The 14,992-nt window shown below is 40.7% G+C and overlaps 1 protein-coding gene across 4 annotated transcripts in view; it reads right to left on the bottom strand.

Annotated features, from left to right (window-relative positions):
• The window catches only part of C2cd3 (C2 domain containing 3 centriole elongation regulator), a 107,346-nt gene that overhangs the window by 19,071 nt on the left and 73,283 nt on the right, over positions 1–14,992 (bottom strand). For 3 of the 4 annotated variants that reach the window (XM_042687238.1, XM_042687247.1, XM_042687257.1), the window contains 4 exons: positions 14,409–14,542; positions 10,530–10,691; positions 9,045–9,265; positions 2,925–3,828 (listed from right to left, as the gene is read on the bottom strand). In XM_042687238.1, coding sequence (XP_042543172.1) covers positions 2,925–3,828; positions 9,045–9,265; positions 10,530–10,691; positions 14,409–14,542 — 1,421 coding nt within the window. Of the gene's footprint in view, positions 1–2,924; positions 3,829–3,890; positions 4,160–9,044; positions 9,266–10,529; positions 10,692–14,408; positions 14,543–14,992 lie in introns of those variants that run through there. The other variant, XM_042687266.1, reaches the window with a different exon arrangement.

The raw sequence follows: 14,992 nt of genomic DNA, 5'->3' as shown, positions 1-14,992 counted from the left end.
GCCCACTTGTACACTTGATCCCATGCTTGCATCTTCCTGGATGTCCCACAGGCACACATCCATCTTTCACCAAACCTGTTGATGTGCTATTCTAACACAGTAAATGTTATCACCATCCTAGCAACTTGTGACAACCTGCTGTGGGGTCTGACAGGCAGTCGGCATATGCTCTAAGTTACTCTCTATAAATTAATCATTACATGCCCCTCCTTCCCATTCTCCGCCTATGTGATCCCTGGATGTTCTTCATCATTCTCATGTGACACTGTATACTTCGGGCCAGACCTTTTCTATTTCTTGTTGGAGCAAGTTTCCTAACCTTCTGGTTTTTGGTCTCCCTGATCTAATTCGTCCTCTACAAGGCACGGAGGGACTTTTCTGACATGTAAATCTGACTACATTATACTTTTTTATTGGACACTATAGGAACTGTGTTAGGTAGTTTGTAAAATTAATTTAGTTTTTACAACCCCATGACTAGTATTGCTACCTCCTTTTTTTTTAAGTGCCAGTTCTAGGGCTTGAACTCAGGACTGGGCACTGTCTCTGAGCTTTTTTGCTAGACTAGTGCTCTTGAGCCACAGTGCTATTTCTAGCTTTTTGGTGGTCTCATAGACTTTCCTGCTTGGCTGGCTTTGAACTTAGCCTCCTGAGTAGCTAGGATTATAGGTGTGAGCCACCAGTGCCTGGTGAGAGAAAATTCATGTTATATGCTTTTAAGGCAAGGTCTCAGCACTTCAGTCTAGTCTAAAATGCTAAGAACCAGGCCCTGCCTCATCTCTCAAAAGTCTACTTACCTCTGATATCCAACCACAATATACTGCCAACAATATACTGTCAACAGCTGTTTTTTTTTTTTTTTTTTCCTCTTCAGTAATGGTATCTGAATTTAGGATCTCATGCTTGCTAGGTGTGCTATGAGTTGCAACCCAAGCCCTTCTTCTTAGGTTATTTTTATGATAGGTATTACTACATTTTGCTCAGGTCAGCTTGAATAATGACTCTCCTCTATTTATACTTCCTGTGTAGCTGGGAAAACAGGTGTGCACCACTATGTCCAGATTTTATTGGTTGACATGCAGACCTGTAAACTTTTTGCCTGGACTGGCCTTAAATTGTGATCCTCCTGATCTGGTCCTTCTGAGTGGTTAGGATTACAAGTATGAGCCATTGCTAGTCTCTTTTGCTTATATAGGCCTTTGCAGACAGTTTGCACAAGCTAGAACTTTCCTTTGGCTCTATGTAGGTTTTTTCTTTTTTAGACAGGGGTTTACTATATAGTCTAGGTTGGTCTGAAATTCATGATAATCCTTGTCTTAGTCTCTCAAGTGCCTGGCATGCTTACTCATTGTTAAGGTCTGGCTCTTGTATCTCTTCCTGCAATACCTCTTCTTGTTCCATGTCCGACCTCAGCACACTGAACAATTGTTTATTTGACTGACTCCTATTAGTTATGTAAAAAACGTGAAGTAAGGTCTAATTCAAATTCTGTCTTCAGTATCTAGCATAAGGTCTAGTAATACTAGTTTTTTTTTTTTTTTTTAAACGAATGAATGTTTGAAAAGGCTTGAACTTAGGCCTGGGCACATGTGGCAGTTTATCAACCCCACTCTGAGCAAACTGAAATGGCTCTGAGGCTAGCAATGGCAAGAGCCAGGAAGGACAAAGGCAGGGAAGAACTTTACCAGAGGTGGTTTGAGTGCTCAGTCACCAGACACCTCACACATTAGGCCTTTCTCATCCTCAGGTTTTTCTGACCTACAGTTGAGTGTCTGCTTAGCAAATGTGAGGCTGAGTTTAAATCCCCGTACTACCATTTCTACAAACCATGCTAGTTCAGTTTACTCTGTATTTACTGATCCCTACTTTGTGCAAAGCCAGGTAAAAAAGACACAGGAAAAAATGAGGTTGCTGATCTGGGAAGTTGAAAGTCTGGCGGGTAAGAGATAAGTACTTCCATTTTATATAAAAAGAAATAGGCTCAGAAAGACAAAACCTGAAGCCACACAAGTAATATGGGTTTCTAAGGGTCAAAGTCAGGCCCCCTGTGAGGATCTCTACTTAGTAAGTGGCCTGCCTCACTTACCAGGTGTGAAATATCTCCTTCTTCAAGGGGTAATGTCAGGAAACCAGGCAAACTAATTGATCAGATGGTTCTCATGGTTTCCTTCTTCCTATTAACAGTGACATTATGGGGACTTGGGAAAGTCCATCTCAATGATATCTACTTCCCCTTAGCTACATCATTTGGCTTAAAAAAAGTAAATTGAAAAGAAATGTACACATTACCTGAATTGTGAAATGGTAACCTCTCTGCATAACACCTCAATAATAACAAAATTAGATTAAAAAATTAAATCGTGGGAGTCACTGAACCTCATTTTCCTTACATGCGGAATGGACACTTACCACTAAGACTGTTAAATGCATGTAATACCTAGCACATACTAAATGCAATGCTTAATAATGGCAATGTTCTTCTTCTTTCTTGACAACCTCTACTTTTTTCTTTTAGTGGTGTCAATAATGGAACTAAGGCCTTATGCATGCCAGGCAAGTGATCTACCATCTAACTGTACCCTTAAATTTTCTTCCCCTTCTAGTTCAACTGAGATCTCAGTCTTGACTTCAAGTGGTAAACTACCCCACAGATAGACTAGATAAATCAGGTAGGAAAGCTTATGAATGTGATATCAACACCTAAATCCAAATCATAGTATTATGTGCCAGGGAGCTATTTGGTATCAATGGTAGATTTGTAGCACCTGTCATTCAGGTGAGTCATCTTAAGGGTATTTCCATGCCCCCACTATATTCAATGAGAGTGGCCACTGCACACATTTACACTTGGCTAGCCTAATACCAGCACCCAAAATGCTTGGAAATGGAAGAAGGGGCCACTTGTGGAAAACACCAAAGGATACAGGAGAGTCTGCTTTGTGGACACCTCTGATTCAGTTGTCACCTGCTTCTCTTGGATGTCAGGGGAGTCCATAGGTGGCTCCTTATAGTTTTCCCCTTTTCTCTGGGAGATTATTTGCAAAGGGAACTTCTCGAAGCTATCAGAAGAGTCACTGAGCTCACTGGAAGCAGCTTCATTTTCAGTCAGGGCTTCTGCCTTGTCCTCCTTGTCCTGATCTGCTGGAGGTGAGCTCCACTCAACAAAAGCATTGCTCTGTTGTACTCCTGGGAGTGATAGGCGTGGGTTCAACTGATTGTTGGTTGAGGTAGGCTCACCAACTTTGTCCTTAGGGACACCACCCTCATAAGCAATAAGACTTTGGCTAGGAGAGCCCTGCCCAGGCAGGTGGGGGTTGATAGCCTTTTCTGGGCTTAACAAAAAGCTACTTCTGACCTCGAGTTCCTGACTGGGGAAAGGCTCTGAAGGATAGGAGTCTTCCCTCTGCACCTCATCAGGCTGAGGGCTGATGACCTCACTTATGTCTGATATAAAACTGGACCAAGGGCTAGTTTTATCTGTCACAGTGGTGATTTCATTTAGGGTCCTGGGCTCAATGACATCTTCTTCGTAGTCCTCATCACTGAAGGCAGGGCCTGTCTCGGGGTCCTCACTGCTCTGCATCCTTGTAACAGGTACTGTTTGCTCTAGGGCCTCATGGAACATTTCTCTTCCACCTGCAGTCTCTTCAAGAGCAGGAGGCAAGGAATTTGTGTCCTCCTCTATTGCCAATGGCTTGTCTGGTGTTATGCTTCGCTCTCGCACAGTCTCTGTGTCTTGAGTATCTGAGAGGGCGGTGGCAGTACTTCTACTTTTGGCTCGCTGAGAGGTCAAAGCTGCTTGAGAATTCCTGGTGATAGTCTGCAGATCTGAACAGCAACAGATAGGACTCTTACCACAAGGCAGGGCCACAGACATTGCAATGTTCCCACACTGGTTTCTAGCTTCACAAGTATCCTTGTGACCAGACTTTGAACAAACCTTAAAGCAGTTAACTCACCCAAGAGTCAGTGAAACTATTCACAGCAGTACCATTTCTAGTACTTTATTCTAATATCAGAGAACCAAAATCTAATCTACTTATAGTTGTGGATACATCTGTGGAAATGCTTTCAGAGACTATCTGCTCATGCTCAGGAATTCTTAGGAGCTGGGAGTCCTGACGGGTATGTTCATGCTTCCATTTACTTCAGTAATTACCTATATTAAAAACCAAAATAAGAATCTGCTTATTTACCTATTTTATGACAGTTATTAAAACTATCTATCTTACCTGGAAAATAAAAGCAAGGAGATATCCACCACCTACAAGGAAAATGGGGCAGCAGGTGTGTTGGAAAGAGCACAGTGGCTTTACATCTGGTCAGCCTTAGTTTCAAGTTTCTACTCTCACTTGTTAACTGTGGTTAACAGTTATCCTTCCTCAGTCTGCTTTTCTTTTTCATCTTTCTCCTTTTCTTGCCCCTTTTCCTTCCCTTCCCCTCTCTCTCTTCACCCTTCTCTCCCTTTTCCCTTCCTTCCTCCCTCCCTCCTTCCCTCTCGTCTAGTGATGCTGGGGGTTAACTTCAGGATTTCAGGTTTGGAAGGCATGTGCTTGACCAATTGAGCCACATCCCCAGCCCTTTTTGCTTTTTCAAACAGGTTCTTGGTTTTTTTTCCCAGTCTGGTCTGGTCCATGATTCTATTTGTATTTTCTACATAGCTGGGATGACAGATGTGCACCACTACACCCAGCTTTTGGTTGAGATGAAGTCTTGCAAACTTTTTGTCCAGGCTGGCCCTTAATCCAGATCACCTCTCAAGTAGCTGGGATTACACATAGCACCTGGCATTTTTATCTTTTAATTGTGATATAACCCTCTTTACAAGTAAAAGAATACATGAAAATAAATGTGTATATATAATGTGGCACATATATTTAATAAAGCATTTAATAAATAGGAACTACTAGTCGTCTCTAATTTTTTGGAGTAAATCAATTGATAAACAGAAAATAAATTAATAAATAGGTTGTCATCACTATATGTTTTGTAGTCCTGGTTACTACAAAAGCTGATCAGGAAGATCATTTGAGTTCAGTAGTTTGGGCCAAGCTAGGGCAACACAACAAGATCCCATCTCAAAAGAAAAGAAAGTCAAATTAATAAATGATACATGTTTTAATAGCTCTTTGAGAGGAAAAAATTTAGGAACTGGAGACAAATTTGATTCCTCTGTGTGTATGTGTGTGTGTGAGAGAGAGAGAGGGAGAGAGAGAGAGAGCGAGAGAGAGAGTGAGCATGTGCGTGCATGAGAGCGAGCACATCTCCTCACCTAACAGAAGCTCAGCATCTATACAGTATGTGCTGGCTCTTTACTACATTGACAATATTCAGCCATTAAAGGGAATAAACATATGTATAAAAATAGAACATCCTGTAGGGAGCCAGTAGGAGGCTGAGATCTGAGGATTGTGGTTCAGAGCCAGCCTGGGCAGGAAAGTCTGTTGAGACTCTTATCTCCAATAAACCACCTGAAAACCAGAAGTGGTTCTGTGGCTCTAGTGGTAGAACTCTTGCCTTGAGCTGAAGAGCTCAGGAACAGCATTCAGGCCCAGAGTTCAATCCCATGACCGACAAAAACAAAACAAAACAAAACAAAGGAACAGAATATCCCTACCAGGAAAACAGATGATCCTGGTCCTCTGGTCCTTTATGCCTGAGTTCTTTTGTTTCATATAAACCAGCTCTCCCTTCACCTAACCTCCTTCAGGAAGTTATCCTAGGTGTACTATCTTAGTTGGATTGCTATATAGCTATATTGCTATATAAAGAAGCCCTGAGGGGGGCTGGGAAGGTGGCTCAATGGTAGAGTGCTTACCTTGCATGCATGAGGCCCTGGGTTCAATTCCTCAGCACCACATAAGCAGAAAAAGCTGGAAGTGGCACTGTGGCTCAACTGGTAGAGTGCTAGCCTTGAGCTGAAGAGCTGAGGGACAGCACCTAGGCCCAGAGTTCAGGCCCCACGACCAGCCAAAAAAAAAAAAAAAAAAAAGCCCTTAAGGACATACCATTTTGTAATGCTATATTTTCTCTAGCAGACTGTGAGTTTCTCAGAGCTGGGGAACACATATCTGATTCATATTGTATCTCCCAGGACCTAGTAGCAAAGGTCCCAAAGCACATGGATGTCACATGAATGCAACCTCAACTCGGTGACTATATCCACTTGTCTAAGAGCTTCAGAGGCATTACTGAGGCATTATTGTTCTTGTTTTTCACTTTTATTTTTGAACTCACGTCCTTGATCTAATCATCTCTTTTTTCAAATTCATCCTTTCTGAAAATCAGTTCTCATTCAGCTCCTTTCTAAGAACACCCTCCTTTTCTCTTTCTCTTCTTTCCCAACCCCCTCACTGCTTTTGTTTTTACTCAGGTCCTGGGAATGGAGCCCAGGCCTTGCATGTGCAGGCCTATACTGTATCTGTCACTAAGTTATACCCTTAGCTTCCCATTTTCTGTCTGGGCAAACACTAATGTGTCTGAGGATATAGCTTGGTGATAGAGTACAAGATTTGCATGTGTAAGGCCCCTGATTCAATATCTAGCCTTGACCCCCTTTCCCCCAAAATTAAACTCCTAAATTTGATTTCAAGACTCTCTAGCTTCAATCCTTCAGTTCCCTCCTCTCTCCTATTTTTTTTATTTTTATTTTTTTTTGGGTCCGGTCATGGGGCCTCAACTCTGGGCCTGGGCGCTGTCCCTCAGCTCTTCAGCTCAAGGCTAGCGCTCTACCACTTGAGCTACAGCACCACTTCCAGCTTTTTTCTTTTTGCTTATGTGGTGCTGAGGAATCGAACCCAGGGCCTCAGGCATGCAAGGCAAGCGCTCTACCACTGAGCCACCTTCCCAGCCCCTCTCTCTCCTATTTTAATTTAAAGGAATTCCTCTAGGTTGGAGATGTAGCTCAGCAGTAAAGCATTTGCATAGCATGCAGAAAGCATCATGAAAAAGCAAAAAGACAAAACAAAAACAATCTACTAACCAAAGAAATAAATGTATAAACAAAAAGGAAAAAAAAAGATTTGCTTCTGTACCCCAAACAAGCTTCCCATGTGTGTGTGTGTGTGTGTGTTTCACTGTTATATCTTGACACATTTACATTATATTCTAATCAGTTTTGCCCTCTGTTACATTCCTTTTCCACATTCCCTTCCCTTCCATTTTTAGTGCTTTTGTTCTTAGGGAAATTTTTTTGGCTGGTTACAGAATAAAAGTTTCATGAAGACAGAGATAATGCACGTCTGATCCAACACTGTATTCTTCTGAAACTAGCAACAAAATTGAACCTGGCACAATTAGTAATCGATAGCATCCAAGTAAGTAGAATTCAAGTATAGACTTGACTTTTGACTCTTTCATGTTGGTTTCTAAACGTCAAGAGCTGCTTAATGTATCTTGGGAGAAGTGGAAAGACCATGGTTTGTACTTAATATCAATCACTTTTTCTACTTTTTTTTTTTTTTTTTGGTCGGTCGTGGGGCTTGAACTTGGCCTGAGCACTGTCCCTGCACGAGCGCTCTACCACTTGAGCCACAGCACCACTTCTGGTTTTCGAGTGGCTTATTGGAGATAAGAGTCTCACGGACTTTCCTGTCCGGGCTGGCTTTGAACCGCAATCCTTAGATCTCAGCCTCCTGAGTAGCTAGGATTACAGGCATGAGCCACCGGCGCCAGGCACTTTTTCTACTTTTGCATTTAAACAGTGACAAGTGAGCTCATTTATCCCCATGTATAATCAATCAATCAAATCTGTTTGTCTGTCTCTCTTTTTTTGGAGGGGGAAGGGGCTGTTCCTGATGTCCTGATGCTTGAACTCAGGGCTTAGGTGCTGTCCCTGATCTTTTGTGTTCAAGGCTGATGCTCTATCACTTGCGCCACTGTTCCACATCCATCTTTTTTAGTGGCTAACAGGAGATAAGAGTGTCACAGACTTTCCTGCCTGGGCTGGCTTTGAACTACAATCCTAAGATCTCAGCCTCCTGTGTGGCTAAAATTATAGGCATGAGCCATTGGCATTCAGTCTAATCAAAATCTAAGCAAAAATCACACCAAATTAGGACAAAATATGTTGATCTGGCTGATTTCTCAAAATTCTCCCAAGTTTAGCATATAAATATCCCAAGGTCTTAACTCTGGATCCTGATTCAGTAGGAAGGTGAAAGACTCAGGATCTATAGTTCAAAGTAAGTGCCCAGATGATTCATATGCTTAGGCAAGTTTTGGGAATACTTTCTTCAGAGTAGTCTCAACTTCTTTAGCTTCTTTTAAAGCTCATGCCAGGCACTGATGATGCATGCCTGCAATCCTAACTACTCAGGAGATTGAGATCTGAGGCTCACAGTTAGAAGCCAGCAGGGAAAGAAAAGTCCAATTAAGCAGAAAAAAAAAATCCAGAACTAGAGGTATGACTCAAGTGTGGTAGTACCAGCCTTGACTGGAAAAAGCCAAGCAAGAGAGGCCTGAATAGTCCCAGTACTGGCGTGCGCGCGCGCACACACACAGACACACGTACACACAGAGTTTAAGAAGGGAAAAGATACACACACACACACACACACACACACACACAGTTTAAGAAGGGAAAAGATATTCTCAGGACATATGCACACACACACACACACACACACACACACACACACACACACACACACACACACACACACACACACACACACACACACACACACACACACACACACACACACACACACACACACACACACACAGTTTAAGAAGGGAAAAGATATTCTCAGGACATATATGCCCGAAACCTATCAAGGGCCTGGCTCTCCTGCCTCTCAGCCCAATGCTCTTTTATTGCCCCATGATCCTTTGCTGTACTATTATGTTTTTTTTTTGGTCGGTCATGGGGCTTGAACTCTATTATATTTCTTTTTAAAGATCATTTTAAAAATGAGAAAGATGTAAAAACTGTTGTTTCTGTTTTTCATACAGGTTTGAGTGAACGTAGATATTTTAATGTTTTTTGAATTGGCATCTAGTGACCATAACTGTTGGGGAAAAAAAAAGACCTCAAGTCATACCTGCGATTAAGGAGCTGACTTGTAACACCAGGCTACTGGATTTCTCTAGGATGCACTGGCTCTCAGGGTCTAGGCTGCTGGTTGCTGGTCTGAGATGTTCCTTACGGCTCTCCAGGCATTGTATGATGGCAGGATGAGTGGGAGGGCTAAGAGGCAGGGAAGGCCTGCTAAGCTTCTGGTTGAAGTACTGCTGGATCTGATCTAGCTCACTCAGATTCTTCCTGGAAAAGAAGGGAATTGTGGTATTAGGGGAAGATTATAAAAGGGCCATTCAAGGAGAATAAAAGAATCTTTTATATAACAACTGAGCCAGGACCTAATACTACCTTTTACTTGGCCTACTAATATAGTGTTCTCTCTCTCCACCCCACCATTCATCCATTATCTCTCTGATCACAAACCCTGATGTCAGTAACAACTTTGTCCCTTTTCTTTATTGCTCATATAGGTCCTCTCTGAAGTCTAGTAAAGATGCAATCTCTTTTTTTTCGTTTGCCAGTCCTGGGGCTCGAACTCAGGGCCTGAGCACCGTCCCTGAGCTTTTTTTGCTCAAGGATAGCACTCTACCACTTGAGTCACAATGTCACTTCCAGCTTTTTCTGTTTATGTGGTGCTAAGGAATCGCACTCAGGGCTTTATGCATGCTAAGCAAGCAACTATACCTCTCAGCCACATTCCCAGCCCCTAAGATGTAATCTTTCTATGAGGAACCATTCTTGACTATTATACCAAACCTGTCTTCTTTGGTAGAGTGAAAGTCCTACTCCAGGCTAACATACTGAGAATTTTTGACTATGTTTATTAAGGAAGTAGATGTCTTTTTTTTTTCCTTCTTTTTCTTGTGCTTGTACTGGGAATTGAAGTCAGGATTTGGAAACTGTTCCTTAGCTTTTTCATTCAAGGTTGGTACTCTATACCACATTAGCTACAGTTCTACTTCTGGCTTTTTGCTGGTTAATTGGAGAGAAGAGTCTCTTTGATTTGTTTGCCTGGGCTGGCTTCAAGTTTGAATCATCAGATCTCAGCCTTCTGATTAGCTAGGATTACAGGAGTGCACCATCAATGCCCAGCTTTAGATTTCATTTTTGAGAACTTTATATAAACAAATCATTTATATAGTGTATTCTTTTATTCTAGCTTCTGCTAGTATAATTGAGATTCATTCTGTTCTAAATAATTTATTTTTATTTTTGAGTATTTCATTGTATTGATATACCACAACTGATTTTCTGTTCAGCCATTTGTTGATGGAAATCTGAACTGTTTAACTAATCAGTAATAGAATCCAATGAAGGAGTAAAAGACCTGAGCTGAGAAAGAGGAATCTGATGAGGATCCAACCTAACACTGATGTGCATGAGATTCCCTCTACTGAACCTTCCAGAGCAGAGGTAATTGATGGAAATGCACTACTGCATATTGCCATTACCAATTCACCTTGTGTTCCATACACAATTGTTTTCCTGTGTATTTTCCTAAACTTACCTGAGAGAAGTCAGAATGGAAGTGTGGGAGGATAAAGGTGATGTGGTCTGTTTGTCATCTCTTGTCAAGATTGCCTCTCCCTGTTGCAGGGATTCATGAAATCGGCGGATGTTCTGTACATGCTGTTCATGGCGTAAAGCCTGACTTCTTTTGGTATTGCTTCTATCAAGAGAAAATGGAAGCAAATAAATTCCCAACTAATGTGAGCAAAACCAAACTATTAGGGCAACAAAACCAAAACTTGCTCCTGAAATGGCACTACAATCCTATCTTCACTACCACAAATGTATGCCAAATAATCTTGCCTTTAGTCTTATTCTATTTTCTTCTGTTTTATACATTATTGCCTAAGTGATTTTTCTAAGACACAGATCTAGTGATTTTCTAAAACATAGAACTAAAATAAACACAATAACAACATTTATGGAGTCTTTATTATCAGGCCAATCTTTGTTACAAGCATCTAATTAATTAGTAATGTCTTTTATCACCATCATTCCTTTCTAGTAGTTTCTCCTTTTTTTTTTTCAGTACTGAATTTAAATGCTGGCCTTGTGCTTGAAGCTACCACTTGGGCCACACTTCCAGTACCAAATCAATTTGTTTGTTTTTTCTTTCTTAGTGGTACTAGGGTCTGAACTAACGGCCTGTGCCTTGAGCCACAAAATTGGTACAGATGAAAAGAGAGTCACTGTAGCTAGTTAGAGAAGACATTAACTTAAGGAACCTGGACATAAAGTTGTTGTGGCACAAGGTGTGAAAGCACAGAGCTGGTTCCAGGCTTACTCAGTGCATCAGGCCAAATCCGCAGAGCTAGGGGTTCATTGTTGGTTGACCCTTGATGGATACACCAGATAATCTGATAATGAGTTGGTAGGTGCTGCTGTATTCCTGTGTTAGGCATACTCCTTTAATATGATCTAATAAGGAGGTCCAATCGGTCATTGGTCTGTTATATTTGATAAATGAATTCCCTTTTTTTTTTTTTTTGTCAGTCATGGGTGCTGTCCCTGAGCTCTTCAGCTCTACCACTTGAGCCACAGTACCACTCTGGTTTTCTGGTGGTTAATTGGAGATAAGAGTCTCACAGACTTTTCTGCCCAGGCTGGCTTTGAACCTCAATCCTCAGATCTCAGCCTCCTGAGTAGCTAGGATTACAGGTGTGAGCCACCAGCACCCAGCAAATGCATTCCTTTTTATGCAAAAATCTCCTAATTTATCCAAAAATCTTCCTAATTACAGCATTCAAGAATGTAACCCCAGACAATGGTTTTTTTCAAAAACAGAAAACAAACAAACAAAAACAATCTGGCCACTGGTAGCTCATATCTGTAACCTAGCTACTCAGAAGGCTGAGGTCTAGGGATGGTGGTTTGAAGCCAACTGGGTAGGAAAGTCCATGAGACTCTGATCTCCAAAAAACTGCAAGAAAAAAAAAAGCCTCAAGAAGTAGAATATCAGATTTGAGCAAAAAAGCTTAAGGACAGTGCTTAGGCCCTAAGTTCCAGCGTCAGGACCAGCACACGCAAAAAAAAACAACAAAAACCTCAAACCCCAAAAAACAAAAAAACAAAAAACCAAACAAACACCACCCCCCCCCAGCTTTACTGAAATATAATTGACAAAGCATGATTATAATTTAAAGCATATAATTAAATGATTTTTAATATATTCACAAATTAAATTTATGTAAGTACATATATCTTCAATATATTCACATTTATACAAGCTAAACTTCCTATATGTAGGGGTGGATGAGTAATAAAACCCCCTATTTCTTTTTATAGTTGGATATTACTCTAGTATATAGACAGACTATATTTTGTTTATGTCAGTTGATGGATAGTTTTTTTTTCTATTTTTTGGTTGTACAGTAATAATGCTGCTACAAACAAAACTGCATGTAAATTTTTGTGTGGACATGTGTTCATTTTTTTTCTTTTCCCATTTTTTAAATATTATCTTTAAGTAGTTGTACAAAGGAGTTGCCATTCGACAAAGCAGTTTATGAATATAATGCATCTTTATTAGTGTCACCCCTTTCTTCCTTTTCCCCTGTGTTTTCATTTTTTATTCCTAAGAGTGGAATTACTGGATCATATAGTTACCCTACATCAAAACTTTTGTATGTGTGTGTGTTGGTACTAGGGCTTGAACTCAGGGCCTTGGTGCTGTTCCTTAGCTTTTATGCTCAAGGCTGGTGATCAACCACTTCAGCCACAGCTCTACTTCTAGCTTCTTGGTGGTTAATTGGAGATAAGAGTCTTATAGACTTTCCTGCCCAGGCTGGCTTTGAATTGTAAACCTCAGATTTCAGTTCCTGAGCAGCCACAATTACAGATGTGAGCCACTGGCACCCAGCTGAGACAATTGTGCTTTACAAAACAAGCTGGCACCATAGTTTTGTGAAATGATTTTTTTTCCACAAAAAGTTAAGGATAAGAAAAGACTGTCTCTTATACAGATATCATCCTTTTGATAATAGTAAAAAAAATTCTATGTTTGCAAAGGCATTGTTCAGTAGTAGAGCTCTTGCTTGGCGAGCCTGAAGTCCTGAGTTCTAACTTAGTACCGCTGTGCTCACCCATGTGTGTGGTGTTTATACACGAGCACATGTGTGTACACACACACACAATACACACAATCTAGCTCCTTTTTTTTTTCCTGTCCAGGAGCTTGAACTCGTTTTTGGTAGTTCACTGGAGATAAGGGTCGCATGGACTTTCTTGCCTGGGCTGGGGACTTTCTTGCCTGGGCTGGCTTTGAACCACAATCCTCAGTTCTCAGCTAGGATTACTAGTGTGAGCCATTGGCACCAGGCTTAGTTCCATTTTTTTTAATTTAAATTTTAATACAATTTTATTAAGAAGTTATACTTATAATTTCATAAGTCAGGTTATGAGTACTTTTCTTTTTTGGAATGTCACCTATTCCTTTGCTTTCCTCATTCCCCCTCCCATCCCCGCCCACAAGTTACATAGTTCATTTTCCACATAGAATATACTGAATAGCATGATTACATTTGTTTACCCTTCGTTCCTACCTTTCTATGCCTTCCCATAAAAAATACCACCACCAAAAAAAACAAAAAAAACCCCAAAATTAAAACAAACATCACCACAATTATTTTCCCCTTGCTATAGTAGGGCTTTAATTGAGAGATTTGCCTTTGCTAAACAGGTGTATTCTCGTACCTGGACCATGTCCCTGGCACTTTGTTTTATTTAACTAATTACTTAACTAATTAATTACTTTTTTATGCTGGTTCTGGGACTTGACCTCAGGGCTTGGGTGCTGTACTTGAGCTTTTTTGCTCAAGGCTGGTGCTAACCACTTGAGCCACAAATCTGCTTTTTTTATTTTTGTGGTTAACTGGAGATAAGAATCTCATGGACTTTCTTGCCAGTCTGGCTTTGAACTGTGAACCTCAGATTTTGGCCTCCCAAGTAGCTAGGATTATAGATGTGAACTACCAGTGCTTGGCTGCTTTAGTTATTTTTTTAGGGAGAAACTCTTTTTGCTTGGTGCTGGTCTACTACCATAAACCTCTTACTTCTGCCTCTGTGAAGTAGAGACCCCCTTCCCCCCCCCCCCCATACCTAGCTTGTTTGTTGAGATATGGTTTCTGATTTTCTCCCTCCTACCTCTCCAAGAACCTGGGATTACAGGCATGAGACACTATGCCTGCCTCTAGTTCTGATCTTATAATAAATTTTGTTTTCATAGATCTTAGGGTTTTCAGAGGTATGTGTATGAGCGTGCATGTATGTAGGTGTGAGTTCTACAAAGCTTTCTGCTTTCTTCTAATAAAGGAAAGATAAATGACAAGTCAGTTCACATACATCCACTAGTTGGCTTCATTTCTTCCCACCATATTACCTCTCAGAAGAGGAGAAATCAAGCTCCTTTGAGGAGGTGAGAGTAAACTGGTCTTGGCTTTGTTTTGGAATCAGACTGGGGAATGCAGTACACAGATTAGAGGCAGGAAAGGAAAAGGGATTATACATTGGGATCTGTAGAAGCAATGAGAAAAATGGTGTACTGGTTAATCCTTTGGAACAAAGCAGTGTATAAATAAATTTGTCAGATTTTCTCAGTATGTCACTAAGTACTTCCTATGTGGTAATCACTGTGCTAAGCAATTTACATTTTCTCATTTAAGCTTTCAATTATAATATAAAGTAGGTATTATTACGTTCCTTCCTTTACAAACTATGGTACCAGGTTGCTCTTTAGTTGCTTTATTTGTCTTTATGCTTTTGTTCTTCTAGCTAGTTTATAAACTGTTGGCAGCCCCCATGATATTACATTTTATCTGACTGATATTTCTTATTTCTTGACTATCACAGTAGATCTGAAGAAAGTAATTTCCTACAGGGAACAGTGAACTCTTGGTCATTTCCTCAAGCATCCACTTATTATTTGATACTGATTGATTCACCATGCTGTGCTAGACCAAGGCC

The sequence above is a fragment of the Dipodomys spectabilis genome, unplaced genomic scaffold (genome assembly GCF_019054845.1).
Source record: "Dipodomys spectabilis isolate Male_0828 unplaced genomic scaffold, ASM1905484v1 ptg000003l, whole genome shotgun sequence".
Classification (NCBI taxonomy): domain Eukaryota; kingdom Metazoa; phylum Chordata; class Mammalia; order Rodentia; family Heteromyidae; genus Dipodomys; species Dipodomys spectabilis.
Note: the sequence above shows the minus strand (reverse complement) of the source record. Positions and strands in the feature narration are given on the sequence as shown.